This window comes from Podarcis cretensis (genome assembly GCF_951804945.1).
Source record: "Podarcis cretensis genome assembly, chromosome: 4".
In the NCBI taxonomy this organism is placed as follows: Eukaryota; Metazoa; Chordata; class Lepidosauria; order Squamata; family Lacertidae; genus Podarcis; species Podarcis cretensis.
Window position 1 is genome coordinate 60,659,010 of NC_137173.1, and position 24,411 is coordinate 60,683,420.

Sequence of the window (24,411 nt, forward strand, 5' to 3'; positions counted from 1 at the left end):
TCATTGGAGGTTTATAAGCAGAGGTTGGGTGGCCATCTGTCCTGGATGCTTTAGTTGAGATTCCTGCATTGCAGGAGCTTGGACTAAATGATCCTCAGGATCCCTTCTAACTATGGTTCTATGGCATTCCATTATGCCACATTCTCTGTTTGAACAGCTGTCACCTTGCTATATTGCCGGCATGACAGAAATTACATTGGTTTCATTTAGGCCTTTTTAATTTTTATCACACAATGACAGTTTCATGCTAGCCATTCTTAAATTTAAAAAGATTTTAGGTTAAGGGTCAGAGAGTGAGGATGTTAACATGGATAGCATGCTATATAGACTAAAGAAACTGCACATAAAACTGCAGTGTGATGGTTAATAACCATCCAAGTGGAGGATAAAGATTAGTCAACATGGCCTCATAAAACATTACAGAGCAAGGCAATCATCTTAGCCTATAGTCAATTTAACCTATAGGTCAACAACAGATGCATGCTATTTATGAACAAAACTAGAGATGGACATATCAGAATCTACTGAAAGATCTCTAGATGCTACCGTAGATCAGAAATGGTTTCTTTATTATTATTATTATTATTATTATTATTATTATTATTATTATTATGGGGGGGGGTCTTGCAAGATGAATGATACCACTTGTTATATTTTATAGACAGCAATAACAAACCACAATATACTAACTTACAAATGCGGAAAGTAAATACAGGCAGCAATCATTTTGCACAGGGGTTCCATTCCTGGCCCCCTACACACTGGTGAAGTGTACATAAGCCCACCCCACCCCATTATGCCACGCCATATCCCTGTTCTGCCCTCTTCCAGGTCCTAAAGGATCTGTGCATCAACAGTCATGCATTAATTGGACATGTGCAAAATGGTCACCGCCTGTACTGACCAGCTTTAAGATCAGCAAGGGTTTCTGATGTTCAGCTGTCTTAACAATAGCAACAAAAAACTTTCCTTTCTAAATCAGGTTGCTGAAAAGGAATTATTGAGGAAGAAACCAAGAGTGGATTTTTGTGTGAAAGAGAACTCGTGAGGACAGTTCTGCTACTGATCACAGATTCTGAGCATGTGAAGAAGAAGAAGAAGAAGAGTTTGGATTTGATATCCCGCCTTTCACTCCCTTTAAGGAGTCTCAAAGCGGCTAACATTCTCCTTTCTCTTCCTCCCCCACAACAAACACTCTGTGAGGTGAGTGGGGCTGAGAGACTTCAGAGAAGTGTGACTAGCCCAAGGTCACCCAGCAGCTGCATGTGGAGGAGCGGAGACACGAACCCGGTTCCCCAGGATTACGAGACTACCGCTCTTAACCACTACACCACACTGGCTCTCACCTCAATGTGCTCAGAGGTACCCTGGGTTGTACACATAGCACTGTATGAAAATTCTGTCAGGGCAAGGGTTTCTGCTTGTGTAACAAAATGTTCTCCTGCTCTCCTTCCCATGCTAACCCTAACTCTGCTCTAGGGGCTCAACCCTCTGGAAAAGATTTCAGAAGGGCACTGAGTGCATGCAAGTGGAGAAGTCCCATTGCTCAACCAAAATTCCTTCTTAGCTTTAGTCTGCTCACCTGAGCCACTATTTTGAACCTGGCTGTGGTTGGTGGACCTCAGGGTTATAGTAAAAAACAAAGTAGATTCCACAAGTCTGGTGTCTTCCCAACCCTGAACTACACTGTAACCATGAGCTAACTGGACAACAACAACAACAACAACAACAACAACAACAACATATGCACAAATATCTAAACTGAACTCCAGTATTCAGAAGTTTAAATACCTCAGAAGAAAGTTTCACAATTACCTGATTCTTTTATCTTCAATTTTTTTCAAATACTCGTCTCTCTTCAGCACTCCCAGTATCATTTCCCTCTCATGTTCCAGTAAAAATGACAGATTGATAATCTCCAAGTTTTTTGACATGTTGCTTCGATTGTATTATTTTATAATTTATGTAGTATGAAGGGCATGAATTGTGATATAAAGTTTAAAGGCACATCATTGCAAACAACCAAAAGTTACAAAGTCCAGCTTAGTGACTTGAGTGTCCATTGCAGCTTTGCTGGAACTTCTGAACATGCTGTGGGTCTTCATTCATAAATTATCCTCAGGTTAATCGTTTCCCACCAAAGCTGGTTATTTCGATTCTTTGTACCTGGAAACGAAAGTGAAAATAAGACACTTGACATAATCAGTGTGTTGCATGAGCAGCTGAAATCAAACAGTGGTTTGCTGTCTTCAAGACAATACCAAATACCTAAGTGCTGATACATTCACAACATTCATTGTAGACATCTGTGACTCTGACTGTCCCACTGGTATTAAAGTACATCCATGGAAGCAGCAAGAACAAGCCCTGATTTTACCAACTGAATAAACTGGAGACGGCCCACACTGCTTGTATCTAACAGTCAGTTCCCAAACCCAAAATCAGCCAGACTATGTGGCGAGTTCAATTTGCCTAACAACTGGAAGAATGGAAAACAGTTATCTGATTGCTCCACCACATGGCCAAAATAATTTTCTGAGGATATATTCATACTAGTTGCTAGTTTGCACTAAACGTAGATTTAGCCACATAACGGAGAATCATGACTAATCTGTCATTTGGCAGGCAACTACTAATATGTACTTCTAAGATTCAAAACAGTATTTACAATTTTCTTCTTTCACTAAAAATATAATCTTACTCAGTTGTTTTAAACTGTTTTTAATATTGTGTTTTAATGTTGCAACCTGCCCTGGGACCTTAAGAGTGAAGAGCAGGCAACAAATAAACTCTCCATCCCATTTTCCTTTCTTGTTTCTCAGTGGGTACCATTAATTCTGAGGTAAATACAAGAGAGAAGGCAAGGGAGATCAATACTATCAAACAGAAAATACTTCTTTTAGATCTGTATTCACTTTTTCTTCTTACAACAGATCTCCTGGAGAAAGGGTGCTATTTTTAGGGTACATGTGAAGTGTTAAGTGGGTGATTCTTTAACAGATTTGTAGACTAGGTAAAGCAAATGATCAATTATTACTTGTCGTACTCATTTTTGTCATGTGTGAGCATGATCCATGATAAATGGTTCATTATTGCGTAAACCATTCTTGGCTTGTCAGTTTGCACATTAAATTGATGGTGTATTGAACAGAGATATTTCCATATGTGAAACGACCATGTTGTGCTGTTTATTAATACACTGAATAATTTTTAGTTTTTGCTTCCTTAGATATAAGCAGGGATTCTCCAAGAGTAGAACAGGCAAGGAAGAACAGTCTGACTTCTGGTCAACAAAAGCATTAATAAACTGCCTCAGTATGCACTGCGTACATAATCAATCATATTTATAAAAACTGCCCCCTTGTTGAAGTCTCTGTCTAAACTATGATTCCAGTTTATTGCTAGAGGAAAAGCCAACATACCAGTTTAAGTGTCACAGGTATAACAGAAGTAATTTTACTGTGCTCTGTTCAAATTAGTGATAAAATCCCTAAAGTAGTCTTGCTGTGAAAGGACAACAAATTAGGATCATTCCTGATCTACATTTATATCATTTAATCGGGAATAACATTTAATCGGAAAGTATTCTAATATTCTTTTCACCAAACCTTTATTAGGTATTACGAATATAGGCCATCATAAAACATCCGTACATAAAATTTTAAAATATATATAAACAGCCATGTAAAAATATGTAATAATGAGGATTTTCATTGGCATTTCTTCTCACTAAATAGTGCCATTCACCACTCTGAGAGATACTACTGATAAAAACTCATCCACCCTTGCAGTTACTTCCAGGTTAATGTCAGTCAGGCAGAATCTGGTATTTTCATTGTGCCGTGATGTATTCTAATCAGGCAACTATGCTATAACAATGCGATTCTTTAAGATGGTATCAGAGAAACCATAACCTTAAAATAGCCCAGCTTCATTCACTGAGACATCAGGAAATAAAACAAAACAGGCAGCAAACTTCCTGTTCAGTTAAAGAAGTCTACTGTTATGAGAAGAATTCTTATAAAACATTTTTCATAAGTCTTATTTTGCTGGACAGTATGACAAGAGCTACCGAGTGTTTAAAATGAGAATAAATCTTCAAATGGCGTTGTAAATACATAGGTCTTACCGTATCTAGAGTGCTAACAGCTGAAGTACTTCTGGTCAACTTACAGAGGACTACTGCAGTGGACTCTTTACAAAACTAGAAAAACCAGCTGTTCTTCCACCAGCAATCTGTTTGCACAAAGCACACACCCAGCAGCGTGATGCAATATTTGCCACCAGCGCCTGGTTATCAAAAGTACAAGGAACTACCTGCAGCCCCAACCTAATGACTTTTCAAAGGAAGGAATGAAAGTCTTCCATCTTTTTAGAACCATCTTCATCAAACAACAAAGTGAAAAGCTGTCATGTCAGTCATTCAAGGAGAATTACTAACTACCATTTATAATGCCCAATCATACAGATGTAACTGGTTTCTTTGAAAATGTAAAAAGTGGTTAGGTCTAGGAAGCTGCTCTATACCAAGTCAGGCCATTCCATCCATCTAGCTTACTGTTTCCTTCAGTGACAGGCAGACAGGAGTGTTTCCCAGTCCTACCAACAGACTGAACTTGTGACCTTCTGCATGCAAAGCATATGCTCTGCTCCTGAGCTATGGCTCTAAGGTCTGAACTAGCCAGATCACCAGATGGAATGCCACTGCATTAGTACTGCACAGTGGGTATTTCAGTTTATATGAAGCATTTACAACAGAATACCACAAGTGTTGTTCCACTAATGGAAGGCATCCATCAACAAAATGAGGAATTGTGTGTGTGTGTGTGTGTGTGTGTGTGTGTGTGTGTGATTTTCTCCTCTGCAAAATCTACTGAATTTGAGGAGGCTCAACGAAGTTGAAAGGGAGAGGATACATTGGCCAAAACTGCCTCACTCCCCATTCCACTGATGGATGTCGTCTATAAGCAGAGCGACACTTGCTAAATGCCACTCTTCTATTTTATTTTTTAAAAAACCAACAGGTCACTTTTATGGGGGGGGGGGAGCACATACATAAAGACAGTGAAACAAACAAAAAAATGAACCCCCTAATTTAATAACCCCCTGTGAGGCAAGAGAGGCACTTTACTATGTTAGGACAAACCATCAAAAACTGGAGTTCAAACTAGCAATGTTTCCTGTTTTGTAATGCATATATGACTATTTTCATTCACACCAATAGTATTTTTTTTACAAGTGGGGCATATAATGAACATCTGATAGATTCCTCAGCGCTCTGGGAAATTTCCCAGTGGTTAGAAATGGCAAACCTCCTGAGGCTCCTAGTCTCATTGTGCAATGGTGACACAATGGACCATCCATAGGATCGATTCAGAGCACCCTCTCTTGACACTGTACAGCCTGCAACATGCCCTGGTAGTCAACAAAACAGAGGAATATGCAACAAGCTGGATTATGGCTGCAGCGTGAATAGCATTAAGAGTTATTGGAATGCCAAACACACACTCCTTAGCTCTGCAAGTGGAGCCTTCATTATACTAAAACGGCCAACAGCATGGCTTTTAAATATATCAAAACATGTTGCGGGACTGTGGTATTATGCACACTTACTTCAGAGTATACCCTTTTGAACCTAATAGGACTTCCTTCCAAATAAATGAGCTTATGATCAACTGAACAATGTTCAATGTAACTAACTGGAATAACCTTACATAAATCAATAAACAGTTCATGTCACTGCTGGATCACAACAAATAAAAAGTAACCTTTTTGTATGAACATATTGATGTTCAGGCTGTCAGGTGGAGACAGTGTCTTGATATCCTGACAATGTTTAATTATCAAATACTGCAAAACATTTTTTAATGGCTAGACGTGATGGCATGGTAAAGAGTTGAAGTAAGAAAGTAACATTACCTTTACCTTACCATACTACAAAAAAAGCCCCTCATTAAACAAACACCACAATCTTGCTAGCATTCCTATTATTTCATCTCCTGAAGTTACATATCCGCAGTAGATACACAGCACCAAAAGGACACTTGTTGGCACATTCATTGCTCAAGTAAAAACAGAAGCTAGAAGCCACTCTTTCATTTTTTTTTTGGAATTATGCCAGCTTCCCTGGCACGCTGTCTTGGATTCTGTTAGATCAAAGCCTGTGCTTCCAAGCTGTACCAAATTTATAAAACAGAAGTGTGAAGCAGTAGCACATATGTATTAAAATACTAATACTCAGGCTAAAAAACTTAATGCCTGAAGATTTTTTAAAAAGCCAATTGAGCCGATAAATACCAGTTAGCTTTAGAAATACAGTATTAGCCCCAGTTCCAGAAACGGCAGAAAAAACTATACTCATTTATTTTCTCTCACAAAAAGCCAAGAATAAGCCCCAAATACCTGTGCCTCCCCTCCTTAGGAGGAGGATGGGGAATCCCCAAAATAGAATCATATTACATTGCTAACCAAGTGTGCCATATAACCCCATACATTCTAGATGACGAGACGAAACAATGGGTCCACTTGGAGAGAACAATCAAAAACTTCCCCAAAACAGCATACAGTGGAACCTCTATTTGCGACCATAATCCGTTCCGGAGGTCTGTCCGGAGGTCGAAATGGGTTGCTGGGAGAGGCGCCATTGTGTGCAGGCACGGGCGGCAATTGCCGCTCCTGCGCATGCATAAATGGCAATTGCCGCTCCTGCGCATGCGCAAATGGCAGCAAACCTGCCAGTTACTTCTGGGTTTGCAGCAGTTGCAACCTGGAACAACCGTAAGAAGAGGCGGAGGTTCAACTGTACCCATTTCTCCAAAACAAACTAAAGAAAATCCCCACAATACTAAACAGGTTGGTTAGCAGTCCACGCCTAAAGCATGGAAGGAAAAAGTAGGCAAACTGTTCCCAGCCTCAGCCTCACTAATTCCCCTGGCTCATCACCCACTATTCCAACATGCAGCACAAAGCCTCCAGATAAAAACCTGGCAAGCCAAAGGCCTACATCATTTAAAGACTTCTACCCATACTGACACAAACCTATAACGACACAAGCAATACAAGACAAACTAGGGGACACCCAAATATCTTGGCTAATGCACCACCAACTACACGCCTTCTTGAACAATCCAGCAGTAAAATCAGCAGCCACTAAGCCCTTGGCTGCCTTCAAAAACCTTCTCCTGACAGCAACGGGACACGGCAAGGAGATGGTAATCACAGTATACAAAATACTGCTCCAAAATCCCACAAACCCCCACGATGCTATCAAAAACAATGGGAGCACAACATAGGCTATGAAATGTAACCCCACCCAATGGACTGGAATGTGGTCTAAACCTCCCTTTAAATCCATCTCAGCCAAAAGAAGGAAACTCATTCTGAAACTTACCTATAGATGGTACCTAACACCACGAAACTGACATTGATAAGCCCAGGAGCCAAAATGTTGGAGAGGCTACACCTCCACAGGCACATACCTTCACATGTGGTGGGAATCCCCCAAAATCCAACCCTCCTGGACAGCAGTCCCACAAGAGATATGCAAAATAACTAACAGGTATTAGAATTCACCCCAGAACTGGCGCTACTGAATATTTTCCAAGATAATAATGTCCATTCATATTATAAAGAGCTTATAACCCACCTACTTTCAGCAGACAAAAGCACCATAGCCAGACACTGCAGAGATCTGTCTGGAGTGAACATGGGCCACTGGTACCAAATAACATGGGAAACAGCCTTCCTAGAAAAGCTAACCAACAGACCAAAACTGACATGGGAAAATAGATGACTTACATGACCCAATCATCCCTCCCCCACTCACAAATGCAAACAAACCTCACTGTAGCCAACTATAGACAACCAACCACACCCTCTCACTACCAAGGAAATGTAAAAAGCAAATTGAAAGAGAACCTATCCAGTTGACGCTGACACAAAACCCCATACATACACTATATAAAAGAATGTTACAGATAGGTAGCCGTGTTGGTCTGCCATAGTCAAAACAAAATAAAAAAATTCCTTCCAGTAGCACCTTAAAGACCAACTACCATATTTTTCCCTCTATAACACGCAGATTTTTTTCTCCTAAAAGAAGAAGTGTGCATGCACACGAAAGCTCATACCAAAAACTAACTTAGTTGGTCTTTAAGGTGCTACTGGAAGGAATTTTTTTATTTTGTTTTTATATAAAAGAATGTAAGTTTCACCACCCCATCTCTCCTCTCTCTTCTTCCTTGATCTTATACCGTATATAACACTAATGTCTCATATCAAATGTAACTGATCTATAGAAAAGACTTAACAACCTGAAAAAGAGACAATGCACATACTTTTACAAACCAATAAAATATTTAATAAACATTAGTTTTTATACAAAAAATACAGTATTATGTGTTCCTCACTTCTCCCAAGTGGTGAGAGGTTTCAGGAGGAGTATTAGCTTGGTTTAGCTTCATTTGGACGAGAGAACACTAGACACATATGATGCTTTCGTAATATTTGGCTTATTTACAAGTGGAGCACAGGTGGAGGCAAGCAGCATGTGAACTCCTATCAGGCAGCAGATCCTCTGCCCCACATCAGGTCTCCAGAGAAGCACCTACAATCCCAAGAGGCTTCCAGCCTCTAGCTCGCTCATATTCTGCTCCTGCCTCTGTGGATTTCAAAATTTCTCATCTCGTCCCTAAGCTGCTCTCTGAAAGGAAGGATTTGACAACAACACAGAGATGCACTGCACCCTAAGCAGACTTTCCCCACATTAACAGAGGGAAGATCTCCAAAGGAGAACCATGTACATCAAGGGAAGGGCATGAACATGCAGCCCTGACCCCCTGACCCTGCTCCACAATTTTGCACTTGCATGTTGAGGTCAGTGCCTGAACACGCCCACAGTATGCAGAGAAAATATTATGTGTAACTTAAATTGTGATGAGTGTGACGCAATCTAACAAACTGACAGAATGCTATCCCAAACCTCTACACTGCTTTAAGTTTTTAATATTCATATCATTTCCCATTGAAATGTAGTAGTTAAAAATGGAAATGCAATGACAGTGATGAAGCACAAGGTATATAGTTTATCTCAAAAAATACAGGTTTTAGTTCAGTACAAATGCTGCAGGCAAAACAATAACATTGAGGTGAGTTATGCCCAAGCCTTTTTTTCCCCCCTTCTCCACAGGTGATTTAACACCACAGATGTGTTTTTGTTTCGGAGCAGAAAATGAGTAACATTTGTTACACGGTTCTGATCAATTTAGCTTTGAGTAATAGGTTTTATCTGGCCAGAATTATCCATATGTCATTCTGTATTTCTTTACAAATCCATACAAAGCATGTCCCCAAATGGTACGTGACAGCAAAAGGTTTGTCTTCAATTTAATTTAGCATTGTTTAGCAACCTGCTTTGATGGTGCAACTCTGCAGTGAACTATACCAGTTTGTAGGTCAAACACAGCTTGAATCAAAACAATGGCAGAGGACCCCAGGACACAGGGCTGTTTGCATATCACAGCATCTCTAGAGTACCAAGTTCTTCCTGGTAGAAGGGAAGCAGGTAGTGCTCAAGCAGTGAAAGTTGCTACCTGAAAGAACTTGGACACATGACTTTGTTTCCTAAGGACACTTTTTGGTAAGCATGTCTCAAATCAATCAGACTTGTGTCCGAGTAAAAATGTTTGGGAGGAAAAAACACCAGCATGTGAAAGACTCACATGCACAAATAACTTCATATTTTCCCATAAGAACAAGTGATGTTTTAGATTTCATTAAAACTTACCCCTTCCTCCTCCTTTATTATAAGGGGCAACGTATGTTTTAGAGAAAGGATCGACATATGGGCGGGGTATGTATAAATAAATAAATAAATAAATAAATAAATAAATAATTACTATTATTATTATTGCAATCAACTCTATCCACAAGAACAACTGCACCATGAACACAGCAACCCAGCCATTGGCCTCGTTAACAAGAGCAACCCTGCCCTTGGTCACCCCAGTCACTGAGAATCATGCCTGCCCATCTACACAGTTCCATCCTCTGGGTTTGATTTCTCAGCAATGCTAGGGAACACAGGGAGCTTCCTTATACCAAGCCAAACTATTTTGTCCATCTGGCCCAGTAGTGCCTACTGTTTTATTCTGTTTTTAGTCCTCTATTGGGAGCTGCCAAGAATGGCTGGGGAAACCCAGACAGATGGGCGGGGTATAAATAATAAAAGTTATTATTATTTATTATTACGCTGACAGCTCCTCTCCACGATCTCAGGCAAATGTCATCCCCTTCACCTGCTACCTGACAGGAACACTACAGAGTGAACCCAGGACCTTCTGCATGAAAATCAGGTGCTACATCATTGAACTGTGGTCTTTCCCGCACCTACTAGAACTTGACAGAACCTTGGCAAAAGAACAGAGCCCCAAAATACAGCTGCTGGCCATTGTTTTTTTTTTTTAAATGATATTTTATTGGATTTTAACAAGAAAAAAAAGATTACAAAGACAACAAAAATTAAACATAAAAAAATTACAAAAAACTTACAAGAACCAAGAATTCAACTCAAAAACAAGACAAAAAAAATAAAGGGGAAAAAAATCCCTCCTTTCAGATTTTTCAACATTTTTTCACTTCTTTTCCTGACTTCCTCCCACCTCCCTCATTGTATTCCATTTTGAAAAATTGTTCAGCAAATTCTCCCTTATTACTCAGACCTCTTCATTTTTTATATTAATCTCATTAATTTTTATCTTATCCTCTTAATCTTAAAAATTATTAAGTTTACACCATATTTAACTTTTTGCTAAAGCCAATTATTCCTTTCCCGCATCTCTTGATATTTCATTAATATTACACTAATTCCATAAATATAAATTTATTACAAAAAGCATTTCTCATTCTAAGTTTTTCCAACGTCCCTTTTTCTGGTTCCGGATAATGTCAGTCCTTATATCATTGTGTCATCCTCAGTCCGGTGTTCTAATGTCTGAGACCCTCAGGTCACTTCTAAGCCCCCTCTGCGGGTTTTCTTGCTTCTGTTTGTGGTTACATACATCCTTATTCCCCGTTGGGTTCTTTCACATTTTCTTCTCTTTCTCTTTAGGGAGCCAATCTCCGGGGAGTTCCGTGCAGTAATATTCTTCATCTCCTTTCATCCAATTGTCCCATTCCCCGGTGATGTACTCCCCATCATTTAGTTTGTAATCCAAAAGGCAGTTATTCCAGAAATGATCTTCCACCTGTTTCACAGTCCCACCAGAGATAGAACTTTTCTTAAATCCAAAATTTAGCCAGTGTCCTCCAAATTCCATTTCCCAATGTTGCAACTTTTGGTCATGTAGGACTTGAAGTCTCTTTATCTTTTGCGGTGCATTCACAGCCTCTTCCATTTTTTTCTGCCTTTGCACTTGCTCTGTTAGGCCAGCTTCCTGAGTTAATTGTTGTGCAGTTTCTGTGGCTACATTTCCCATTGGCACCTCCTTGCTAACTGCAGCTGTTATGTAGACCATCTGTTGATTCATCAGGGATACTTTCTCATCCAACTGGAGCAGCACATCATATATTTTGTCCAGGGTAGATAAAACTTCATTTCTAGTCATGTTGTCAAGGTCAGGGAGCTAGTCCCATGGTCTATTTTTCCCAGTTACAGTGTTCTCTTTGTAAATTGTAGCAAACACACTGGCAAGCTTCCTCTAGGGGGTATAGTTACTTTTTGGCATCCATTTTTAAAGTGTAACCAGCAAGGAAAAAGTTACTTTCAATTCTCAGATATTTTGTTTCCTTTCAGCGTAAAACAAACAGGCAGAAGGGAGCATTAGAATTATTTTTCCCCCTTTTCCAGTTCTATCTGTCAATTTTCCTAAAATCAACTTGTAGGCATCACCGACGATTTCTTTCCTGTCATTCCGTCCCCAGATTAGGGACAGTGGAAGCTTACTTTCTTAACACACTCTCAGCAGGATTTAAAAGTCAAAATTTTCCCCCCTTTCCTCCTGCTGGCTAGGGGGGATTGATGGCTAGAAATGCAGGAAATTCCCAGCTGTCAGTTTAGCCGGCTTTTCGCTTGTAAGATCTTTGCTTTATACTTTTATACAAGGAACGGGAGGTGGACTTCCTGTTTGCACCTTCCCGTCTCGGTTCAAATTCAGAGATGTTTTTTAAGTCCAAAAGTTTCAATTATCCTACTCACGGGTTGTTGTTTATAGTCCGAATTGTCACAGGAAAAAGGACAGCGCTCTCCGACATCGGCTGTGCAGCTTCGCTCCACAGAAGTAGCGATTGACTCTCAGCACCACGTCAACCCCCGTCTCACTCTGGAGCCCTTAATGGGGTCCCTTTGCTAAACGGGGGGGGGGGGGCGCAAATGGTGCCCGCCGAGTCCCACGGTCGCAGGCTTCTTCCGCCTGCGGTTTTTGAAAGGGTCCCCGCTTCGCTGCAGTGGTGAGACCCGATTTCTGTGGAGCTGTCTCCCTCTGAATCAGAGGGAATCAGCCATTGTCGGAGGCGCCGCTGCTGGCCATTGTTAACCACCAGCGTCTAATTGTAGGCAGTGCCAGGACAAGATGTAGGCTACAGAACAAGAGAGAAATACCGTCTCCTGACACGCAAGGCCCATCCTTGTATTAAGAGAATCTCTTTTCACAGAGCCAGTCTTGAATATGCTTCACAGCATTTAAAAAAACCACACACACAGAAAACGTTCTGACAGTGTTAAATTCCACAGTGGTTAGAAGAAGATTCTTTCCAGACTGCAGACTACAGCAGGTTGTTAGGTCTTGCTGACCTCCTTTCATTTGCTCAACAGGACATCAAGTTGTCTAATTCTACTGCTACATTTGCTATTTGATATCTTTAAGCCAAGAGGATAAAAGAAATAGAAAGAAGTAATGATCACACACACACAATCTCACATGAGTGTCTTAGCATAAGAATCTTGTTTGGAAGCCAACAAAAATTGTGACTTTACTGCACTACACTCTGAACACACAGAGGGCAAATAGTAAACACAACAGTGGCAGATTTGTGTATTTAAAAACAAAGCTCTGCCACAATCTTGGGTTTGCTGGCACTAAACCACTTACTGCAGATGGCAAACTTAGGGTCCTCTGAATGGGAGACATTCTCACAACCTACTGAGTAACAGTTGTTAGCACAGTGAACATAAACAGCTTTCCCTCATGCAAAGGGTGGAGGTGGAAGACATATTATGTCCTTGGTTGCTGAAGAAACCTCCCATATCCCCCACTATTTTCTGAGAAAGCTTCAACAAGAGGGATGAAGTTATTGGTGGCATCATGCTTTGAAGCATAGTGTCTCATCCCCTGATGAGAGAATGAACCCATTAGGGTTCTGAGAAGCCAAGTGTTATACATCTTCTCTTCCTTTCTTTTTGTCCTCTCTGGCTGTTAGTTATCTGCCATTAGTGCAAAGTGTTCCCTCTTTGCCCAATGACACATCACTAATGTCTCCACTTGAGGGCTTCCAGCTCTATAAGCATTGAGGCAGAGTTATGTAGTCCTATGCCATGTACTTGCAGTCAATGTTCTCTGAAAAAGGCTTATGTACTCCACAATTAGCTGAATCCTTTCCTCTACTGTGGCTGGTTGGACGGGGGGAGGGGGAGGGAAACACTCATTTAAAAATCTCTTTTAACTTAAATTTGAGAGTTTTAACTTACACATTTTCATATACTACTATTAAAGGGAGGGACTAACCAAGGAACACAGAATTCCAACTAGCTTCTGATCTTCCCTTGCACTGACAGGGTTTTACCAGCAGTAGTTCCCACTGGTGCAACAATGAAGCTACAGAATTGTAGAATCGCTACGCTAGTATATCTTTAGCCTCCAACATTACAAGTGGACTTAGGAGTGATCCTGTCTCCTTCCAATGGATTTAGTTGGGATCACTGTGTTAGCAACTTTATTTGTATTCTGTTTTCCCACAGTGTACCCTGCCCAGTTTACAACAACATCAAAAACCATCACCAATATTTTTTTAAAAAAACTATCATTTCAAAACTCTTATTTTAAAATATGTCTACGCAATTTAAACAAAACATAAAATCTTCAATAAACCAAAACAGAACATCCCGAAACATAAATTTATTATGAAAACAGTCAACAGCCTACTAAACAATCTGTAATGAGACTTCCCTCTCTTAACAGCTATGGAAGCAATACTGTTTTCTAAATTTAAACATATTTTACTTCACATAAAAAGACCACTGCATGCATATATATGCATGCCACTTTACCTTATTTTTGATGAGCAATGAAATACAGGAAATGGGAAAAGGTCATTATCGTCAACGAGAAATCTACTATCAAAATACTAAATGACAGTATTTAAAACATTTCAACCTGGCAATCCAGAAATGTTAATCCTTATCACAACAGGTGGCTATCAAAAACATTAATGACATCTGATAGGCACCTGCAGAACACAGTATTTTAAAAGGTTAGAGAAAAAGAATCCCAGGTTTACACAATTCTCATAAATATATGTTCCCTTGTTCCAATTCCCCGTGAAAACAATTGTTTCCAAAGGCTCTTCTGTGGTCTCCGTGGAATATTTAAATAGTTTCGTTTCTCTTCCCTACAGCTCTATGAAGCTGGAACTTCCCTTTCAACAACCCGCTTTTGGTAAGCTGACATCATTTTATTTGAGGAATTAAAAAGAAGAAGTGCAGCTCTCTTAAAATGCCAGAAACAAATCTTGGGATGAAAACGAATGCACACTTGCTGCCTGTTCCCGTGTCCACTTATTAATGTCTGGGTGATTAATACCAGGCAAGGAAGAGCAACAAGTTATCTTTCTAGAATTATTGGCCTTTAAGCATGACAGGCTAATGTTAATGAATCAAGTCCTTGCACAGTATTTATAAGATTTAAATTATTCAGTAGCACAGTCTACATGCTCAATACGGCCTTTAGAAAAAGCTTTTTATATAAATTGTTTCAATTTTTGAGATTAGGCTATTAATAAGAAGAAATTAAGCTACACATCTGTTCAATTTCCTTTTCAACACCAAATAGCAGAAATCGGGTTTAGGTAACATGACAAAAATCAGCTGCACTCCTTTAGATGAGAAACCTGAACTTCAAAGGGGGAAGTACAAGGGCTACATTTGGGCTATGCTTTGCAATTTCAGACATGTTATAGCTCTGAAATAACCTACTCAAAAGATGCAAACAGGGCCTTAGCAGTGAACCACACTGTGATGCAAATAATTTTGTTGCACTAATTTTCTATGACAAAGAAATGTTAAATAAATGGTGGTAGAAAGGATAATTCCACTTACAAATACCATCTGGTTTCATTACAATCTGTAGAACTTTATCAACACATTCTACTATACACCATTACTGTACATTGCCTGGAAAATGTTATTCTCTACTGTTAGGCAAAGTATAGAAACTGCATCAGGCAACAGGTGTTGGAGGGCAGGAGCTGCAGCTCTCCCTCCCTCACTCTCCTAAGGTGTATCTGTTCTTGCTAGAGGACAGGCCTGTGTATGCTCTGCTGCCTGTCCTAGACCCCCTAAATTCAGGTGTGGTAGAGGGCACTATCCTGTCACCAGTGTTGAAGAAGGGGTGTAGGGGGGTGGGTGTGCGTGCACAGGTAGACATAAAACATAGAGTTGGGGGAGAAATGTGTGTGTGTGTGTGTGTGTGTGTGTAGAATGTTCTCTGTTTTCATGCTTAAAATAAAATGGCTGGAACCTCCTCTTCTTCACCTTCAGGTGGTTAATGCTTTGTCTCATCTTTGTAAGTACCCTTATAGTACCTGTAATGGTTCTAGGGGGTTGCTCGTGCGTAAGTTGGTGCCACACCTGGCTGGGTTACCTGGGTGAGCCCTTTCTGTCCGGACAGCCACCCATCCGTGGCTGTCTCAATCGCTGGCAGAATCCGTCAGTGGGCGTTTCTTGAACTTCTTCCAGCACAGAAGTTCTTTGACGCCCAGTCTCCTCCTACTCTCCCTGCGCAGGGAGGGTGTGGGCAGCGGAGGACCCGTGCTCTCCCCGCTGGTCTCCGGCAAGGAGTCCTGGAGCCTTCTCTCCGATTCCCCCATCTGCCCCCCTCCTCCACTGGTGCTACACTGATTTCCTTCCCCAGCAGATGGGCTGCCTCTCTCCCTACTGGGACCCTCTCCGGCATCCCTCTGGAGCCTTCCCTCCGCCTCTGGCTCCGATGGCAGTTCCCTGACAGTACCCTTGTGGGTTTTTTGTGCCTGTTGTTACTAAACTAAGGAAGATTCATAAATGAATTGTCACTGTATGGTAGATAGGAAGCGGCCACTAAAACAGGGTGCAAGGGGCAAATAAGGCTTTGTGCTCAGTCCACTTTTTTATTTTAGTGTGGAGTATCTAATGGGAATTTGTGCAGTTGGAAGATCTGTTTAAAAACAGCAAGAACCTAGTATTGAGTAAGATGCAATGCCATTTCAGTCAATTGCTTTATATGGAATGCGAGATGCTGTCTTGTCCTTCATGTTAGGCAGCAAAATGTATTGAGTCGGCCCTGCTGTTAGTTAGTTAGTTAGTTAGTTAGTTAGTTAGTTAGTTATACTTGTCTAACAGCTTTACAAGATTCCAATTCTGTGCCACCCAAGAGGAACTTGCAAGACCAGTGAGGCAAAGTTGAACAGATCTGCACTGTTTGCCTCATGTAGAGGTCATATTTATGGAGGCATCTTGAGTTCAAATTAGGAAGAAATCTCATATAACAAAGTAAACATTTGACACCAGAACTAAGTCCCTGCAGGGACTGCAGAGAACATCTTGCCCACTGTGGGAAAGGGCTGAGCAACAAACCTACCCTACCCTGCCAATAAATTATCACAAATTTTCAGAAGATTGGGGCTTATCATAAGCCAGGGACCCTGTGACCATTTGCTAATATAAAGAAGAGTTTCCAAATCTCTTTTAACTTAGAAAGGAACAGTAGTTTTAGGGATCAAGAATCTAATATTGCATCTAATTTCAGCATGGAGTTTTCAAGAGATACCATATTTTTTGCTCTATAAGACTCACTTTTTCCCTCCTAAAAAGTAAGGGGAAATGTGTGTGTGTCTTATAGAGCGAATGCGGGCTGCGCAGCTATCCCAGAAGCCAGAACAGCAAGAGGGATTGCTGCTTTTGCTGCGTAGCAATCCCTCTTGTTGTTCTAGCTTCTGAGATTCAGAATATTTGAATGTTCTAGCTTCTGAGATTCAGAATTTTTTTTTCTTGTTTTCCTCCTCCAAAAAACTATGGTCTTATGGTCTTATGGTCTGGTGCGTCTTATGGTCTGGTGCAGTCTTATGGTCTGGTGCAGTCTTCTAGAGCGAAAAATACGGTAATAACCTGGACTTCACATGCCAATTTGCGGCTCTCCAATCCTTTTGCTGCTATACTTTGCCAAGCCAGGCCAGGTTTTGACTTAGCACATTGGCCCAACCCAGGCTCATGGCTAAGTTCTCCAGACTAGCCAATGAGCTGTAGCAAAGTCAAGCTCTCTTCCCTCAGTAATGCTTTTTCGGAACTCCTGCTCCTCACTGGCTAATTGTCAGGTCTCAGTACATTTATTGTTTTTAAAGAGTAATAATGAGGCTTGTCTCCAGCTTACTGAATTGTGTCAGAATGAAGAGTTCTGTCACACTGCACGTGCTAGTGGTAAAACTGCACAAAAATCTGGATGACAGATGGACAACTCTTCAAATAGAACGATCTTCCAGCTGACGTTTCTGGGTATTTGAACTGTAGTTTAATAAGTCTTCTAATACCCATCAAAATCAGAGTCCTCAAACATGCTATTGTTGGTAGTTTATTCCCTTTTGAACATGGGCTAGTAATAGATATATGTACAAAACCCAATTCTTTAAAACGTTATACCCAGCAGGCCTATATAAGCTCTCCCTTTTCTAACAGAGACTCTGTGCTTTTCACACACAGTATAATAATCTGACCATGAAATGTTTGCTGAAATCAGTCCTCTGGCATAGTACTTTAGGGCATGACTAGATGCAATGGTCAATCTATTCTAATCTGCCTCCTCCCAAAAATAATAATTGCTGCATTTGTCACCATTCTGGTCAGTTCCCATATTAGAGGCATTCACTGAACTGGCAGTGTTAAAACTATCCATGTACAGAAAAGGCCCCGCTCTGATCGCTAACCATGAGACTATGCCCAGGATTCTCCTAGGAAATGGGTATTTTCCAATTTAAAAAATACCAAATGTCTGGTAATTTGTCTGAATACTTTGTTACAAATGAATATTTATGAGTAAATTAGTTTCTTAGCAACACCAGAATGCTATTCCAAAGAAATAGCAGAAACCAATTATGAACTAGAAACCAATGCTTGAAATAAACTTCAGAGGACATACTATCTGTGAAGCTTTGAACTTCCCACATAAATTTCATCCATGAGAATGATGTCCCAGATCCTGAAACGCCAATCCCATATTGGTTAAAAACTGCAGATCTTCTAAAGGTAAAGGGACCCCTGACCATTAGGTCCAGTCGTGACCGACTCTGGGGTTGCGGCGCTCATCTCGCTTTACTGGCCGAGGGAGCAGGTGTACAGCTTCCGGGTCATGTGGCCAGTGTGACTAAGCCGCTTCTGGAAAAACCAGAGCAGCGCACGGAGATGCCATTTACCTTCCTGCCGGAGCGGTACCTATTTATCTACTTGCACTTTGACATGCTTTTGAACTGCTAAGCTGGCAGGAGCAGGGACCGAGCAATGGGAGCTCACCCCGTCACAGGGATTCGAACCGCCGACCTTCTGATCGGCAAGTCCTAGGCTCTGTGGTTTAACCCACAGCACCATCTGCATCCCGCAGATCTTCTACAGAGCTGTAATTTTGGACTTGGTCACAAATTCTGTCTGAGGAAAGAACTGTGTGGCAGGAGCAGCCCTGTCCTTCTGGCTTGGACACTGTTGCCAGCTCTCCTGCCATATCTGATTGGGGTGGGGTGAAAAAATGCTTCTGGAGAGGAACTGCTCTCTATCAAGGGCAAGGCAGTCAGAACCGCTAGTGACATCAGTGGGAAGTTGATGCCCTCCAAGACATCCAGAATCTGCATAGACAGAACTATATAACTGTATAATAATAATAACAACTGTAATTTAAGAACCTGCACCTGAATTTGCTTTTCCCTCCTCCTTCCCATTCATATTTTTCTCATGTGTCATGCCCTATTAGATCGTAAACCTAAGGACAGGAACCATCTTAGCACTGATTTCAGTAACTGATATTATGTTGAACACTACTGAGTGCAAGAGTTCCACAGCAGCTTGAGGTGAGTTGAAGCAGAGAAATGTCAGGTGGTAAGAAGGTTAAACACATCCATTCCCTATACACTCTCTCACACACACAGAGTGCATTACCAAAGGTCCAGATGATCCTGGCTGCACCTGTTATTTGCACTTTCACTTTGCAAACTGTAATGTGCAATGTGAAAAAGAAAACTACTAGAAGAGCCACAATCAGGTCAAGTCTACCGTTGTTAAGTGAAACTCAGTACTGTGATAATGGCACCTTGCTTGCACCAGCTTTCAATTTCTCCAGAAACCAACAATAAGAAGCTCAATAGGAGAGCATCTGCTTTGCATGCAGAAAGTCCCAGGTTCAATCCTCAGCAACTCCAGGTAGGGCTGAAAATACCCGCTTCCTGAAATCCTGAAGAACCACTGCTGGCCAGTGTACAATCTCAGGGTTGTGGTTTCAAGCCCCACATTGAGCAAAACGATTCCTGCATTGCAGGGAGACGGACTAGATGAGCCTCGTGGTCCCTTCCAACTCTGCAGATCTATGATTCTATTATTCTACGGACCAGTGGCCTGACTCTGCATTAAGCAGCTTCTTAAGTTCCGATAAATGTAACCTTCCTCCTAAATAAAAACTGATGACTCACGCTCTCTGCTGACATCATTCCCTAAATTGCAGCTCTCCCAGCTCTTTCCACAGAATTCTCATGAAAGCAAGGACTCCTGAGGAGCAATATGCATTAGAAGAAATGTAACTGAAAGTGAGCATTTCCCTATTTACCTTTCTGTTCTCCACCCTTGTGAGGCTGTGTACACACCATACATTTAAAGCCATTGTCCCTCCCTCAAAAGAAACCTTGAAACTGTAGTTTGTTAAGGCTGGTAGGGATTGTTGCTCTATAAGTGGTAGTAAACTACAGTTCCACTGCCACTTTGGGGGAAATATGTTTTAGATGTATGACGTACATGCAGCCTTGGGCTACATACACACAACATTTTAGCCTAGAATCATCGGAAATTACCGTAATTGTTTTCTATTGCATGTTTCTATTGCTGAAAGCACTTCCTCAGAAACTGGTTTCATTCCAAAAAAAAAGAGCTCATAGCAGATTGATTTTGTGTTACCTAACAATGGGTGGTGGGATGGACACCACATCTATCCAGTGACATTGTGAGTGGTTTATATCAAGATCACAATCACCACCTGGGACACCTGCAGGGAGGAAGAGGACAACCTAATTAAGGGGAGGGTTTTCAAGTGCATATCAAGTAACCACACTCACCCTTATGGACAACAGAATGTAGAATCCATCTAGACTAGAAAGCAGCCAGTACACTCCTGAATTCCTTACTTGATTATCATCCTTTTTCAAAAAGCATCTGACTCTTGAACTCTACTAGAAAAATATTTGTAACGTTCTGCATTCTCTCCCCCCCCCCCATAACTGCTGTAAAATCCAATATGGGTTTATGTTGCAGCTCTTTTCCTTTGCTCTCTTCCTTTCTTTTGCATTGCAAGTTTAATTCCTTAGTAAACTTTGTGAATGTCATCCTAGATATACTGCGTGCTGAAGAGCAGATCTGTCGTCATCAAGTGAAACTTAATCAGATCTCCACCTTGCTTATACAAGCTTTGAAATTGTTCTGTGTCCACCGATGAAGAGGTTTATCGGCTTCCTTTTCAGACACCATGACTCATACTCTCTTGCTTACATCACTGCAGTTCTCTGACTCCTCTGTTCAAGACATTTCAAGCAGGAATGGACATTGCTGCAGAGATATTTTTTAAGACATGCTTTGTAAATAAACTACTTTTCAGTTATCTACTTTCTTCCTGCCTTCTTCCAAAACCATGAGTTTAAAAACTTGCTTAAGCAATTTCAGGAAACACTTGCCAACTCCCGATGTACAATTTATTGTAAAAGTTGCATTTTTATTCCATATTGCAGCAATGTACTGAAAGGGTAAAGAATGCTCTTTATTATGCAGATACTATAAATGGATACATTTTGGCTACATATACTGAATCCAAAGTAGTCTGGAAGCAGCCAGGCATGAAGGGTTAGCATTCTTAAACTAATCCCAGTCAGAAGAATGATCTGTCTGGTCTTAGTTTAAGAATGCTAACGAATAGGAGACGAGATGTTCTCTGTCTAAAACTATATTACACATAGATAACATTTTAGTGAAACCAAGGGTGCTTCCAGAAAACCCGTTTATTCATCTTGATTTGACAGGGAGGTTAGACAACAGCAGTTTAAAGAGAGCTTGTTCTGATTTGTTTGTGGGGAGGTTAGATGGTGTTATGTCAAAACAGGTGTTATTTCTCTCACTTTCCAGTACACTTTCACCTCACTTTATCATAAAAAGCCCTCTGAGTGACATGAGTTTTCTGCTCAAGACCTCCCAAACAACTATAATTGTGCAACCTGAATTTGCCAGTATGTGACTGAATCCCACCTCAGAACAGTGACATTCTAGAAGCGCCTCAAGAAACAGAACTAAGAGGAGCTATGCTGAAGTAGCAGGTCTGAATCTTGATGACTGAGATTAGAGGCACGGGTCAGGCTGAGCAGCCATCTGAATGGTAATCCCAAGTGCAGTCCTTTATCTCTCCCATGTAAACAAGTGCTTGTTATTCATCCCAATAGGGAAATAAAAGGTGTTGCCCTTCAGACCACTGCTATGAGAGCAAACCCTGATTTCTACTGCTGACACAGGTTCACATGTCATACTAAGGTAAACTATAACTTAGCACAAATTAGCGAATGTGCAGGTTCCCAGATAGCTCACAGCCACTTTGCTCCTCCTGCAGTCATTCTGCTGCTCTACTGTGGTAAGTCACGAGTCAGTGTGTTGCTTGAACCTGGGCTTGTGAGCTTACCAAGGTGGTTTGCCTGAGAATTAGACCACAGGTCCAGGTTCAGATAACAGGCTAAATCAAACCATGGCTTAGTCCAGCACAGTAGCAAAATAGCCACAGAAGGAGCTAGGTGGCCACAATATCCTCAACAGGATATTTGCAAATTTGGTCCTTGGTACTAAGCCACGATTTGGCTGAGTGCTACATGCAAATGAAGTTATAGCATGTGTGTCACTCATTAACAGAAATTATGAAGAGGGGATACAACAAAGGTGCACTGAACAAACTCCACCTCAGCCTGCAGAGGACACTGCAATATTTTCCTGCTCCCTCTTTGTATTACAGTAGAAGACTTCCCTCTACTCTCTCATACATTCCAGCCATTATAATGGTGGGCATTTTGCTAGACAAAAGCAGAGGGTATATGCCTGAAAGGTACATTATTGCTACTTCTGATGGAACACACTTATTCAGGATCTAAATACTTTGTCTAACTGAAGCTTAAGTGTCTAGCCATAGGGAAAAGCCTTGACTCCCAATTACAGCCAATATGTTTCCTCACTATTTTCACTCCAAATGATAGCTCACAGTGGTGAAGCTTCATGCTCTGGCACTGGGGGGGGGGAGAGCAGGTGGGAGCATGGTGCACCGCCCACAGGGGCTTGCATGCATCCTGGGGGCATGGCACATCGCCTGTGGGGGCATGGCACCTAGTGTGGGTGGGGGAAGTAGCTGCAATGGCACCCCACCAGGATCACACTACTGGGGGCAGTGCATTCCCCCCACACTCCTCTTCCTCTGCCAGCGATAGCTCCTCCAGGCTTGCAAATACAGGGCCCAAATCTAACCTTGGATCTTCATCTGCATGAAATCAGGAATTAAAGTAGGTAAGGTAATGAGAACTTAACACTGTTTCACAACAGAAGACCACAAAAAGCCAACACCAAAAACCAATATCCATTCAGTTAGAACCCCACCTACTCTACAATGAGGGGAAAAAACTGAGCAAGTTACTCACAGGAATACATGTCAATTTTTGAACCCACAGAAATAATATGCTTTAGGCTGCAATTCTGTCTGCAACACTGCAATTTAGGTTGCAGTTTAGGCTGTAACACTGACATAGCATTAAGCCCCACTGATTACAGAGGGACACTTCCTAGTCAGGATGCACAGAATTTGACTGTTACTGTAATTTCCTTTCAACTAAGTCTATGACTTGAAACTCAGTGAGGTCCCCCACCGGGTTTCAAGTTGCTTTTTAAACACTGCTGTACACACCATAGAGGAGACAGGGGTATCTTCATACCACGTCCAATTTGTTTCTCCACTGTGAACTCCAGTTTATTTGTGCATGGGTCAATGTCAGCCTGAAATGTACACACATCAGCTTCCACTGGTTTGAGGGGAAGCACATCAAAAGAGCCTTTCTCAAAAAGCTAAGGGATACAGATGGATTGTGTCTAAAATAATGTGTACTCAGCTTCATACACCAGCAGTGGGAGCACATGACAGTGGACAAGTAGGCAGTAATGTGTAGCGAGTTTAATTGTTCCTCCCAAATCCCTGTTCAAATCACTGCCTTGATCTGCAAGTGAAATTACATGGTGCTTTACTAATGGCTCTGCCACAGGAACAGCTGAACTAAATAGTTCTATCATAGATCTAACAACCACCGCATGAATAGGTACATGAGCCAAGAAAGGTTTGGACATGATCCCTCGCTTCCACACACGCCGGTGCTGTGCAGCAAAACTCTTTTGAACCAGAGGAGAGTTCCACAAATTTTGATATGATATGGAGGGTGGGGAGTAACAGTGAAAGCTAAAATTATACAAGACATACCAAGAACCCTAGGCACACCTGAAATACTGTTTTGGTTCCTGGCCTATAAACAGTTACAGTGGTACCTCGGGTTAAGAACTTAATTCGTTCTGGAGGTCCGTTCTTAACCTGAAACTGTTCTTAACCTAAGGTACCACTTTAGCTAATGGAGCCTCCCACTGCTGTTCTCATCCTGAAGCAAAGTTCTTAACCTGAGGTACTATTTCTGGGTTAGCGGAGTCTGTAACCTGAAGCGTCTGTAACCTGAGGTACCACTGTCTTATACAAATTAAGGGAAAATAGCCAGTTTTTTCTGGGGGTTATCCTGTGGCACCTTGAAAAACCTGTCATTCTCTTAATTTTTGTAATGTATTTTCTTTACTGGCTAAATTTTGAACTTCTCCCACATTTTGTGGTTGTATCACAAAACAGCAATGTTTAATATCCTGAGTTGATGAGGCAG

At 41.2% G+C, this 24,411-nt stretch overlaps 1 protein-coding gene across 5 annotated transcripts in view; it reads right to left on the reverse strand.

The window, feature by feature from the left end:
• Positions 1-24,411, reverse strand: part of SYTL5 (synaptotagmin like 5) — a 60,493-nt gene that overhangs the window by 34,386 nt on the left and 1,696 nt on the right. For 3 of the 5 annotated variants that reach the window (XM_079974507.1, XM_079974511.1, XM_079974509.1), the window contains exon 2: positions 1,816-2,166. In XM_079974507.1, coding sequence (XP_079830633.1) covers positions 1,816-1,934 — 119 coding nt within the window. In that variant the 5' untranslated portion in view covers positions 1,935-2,166. Of the gene's footprint in view, positions 1-1,815; positions 2,167-4,129; positions 4,202-7,390; positions 7,411-24,411 lie in introns of those variants that run through there. The other 2 variants (XM_079974510.1, XM_079974508.1) reach the window with 2 other exon arrangements.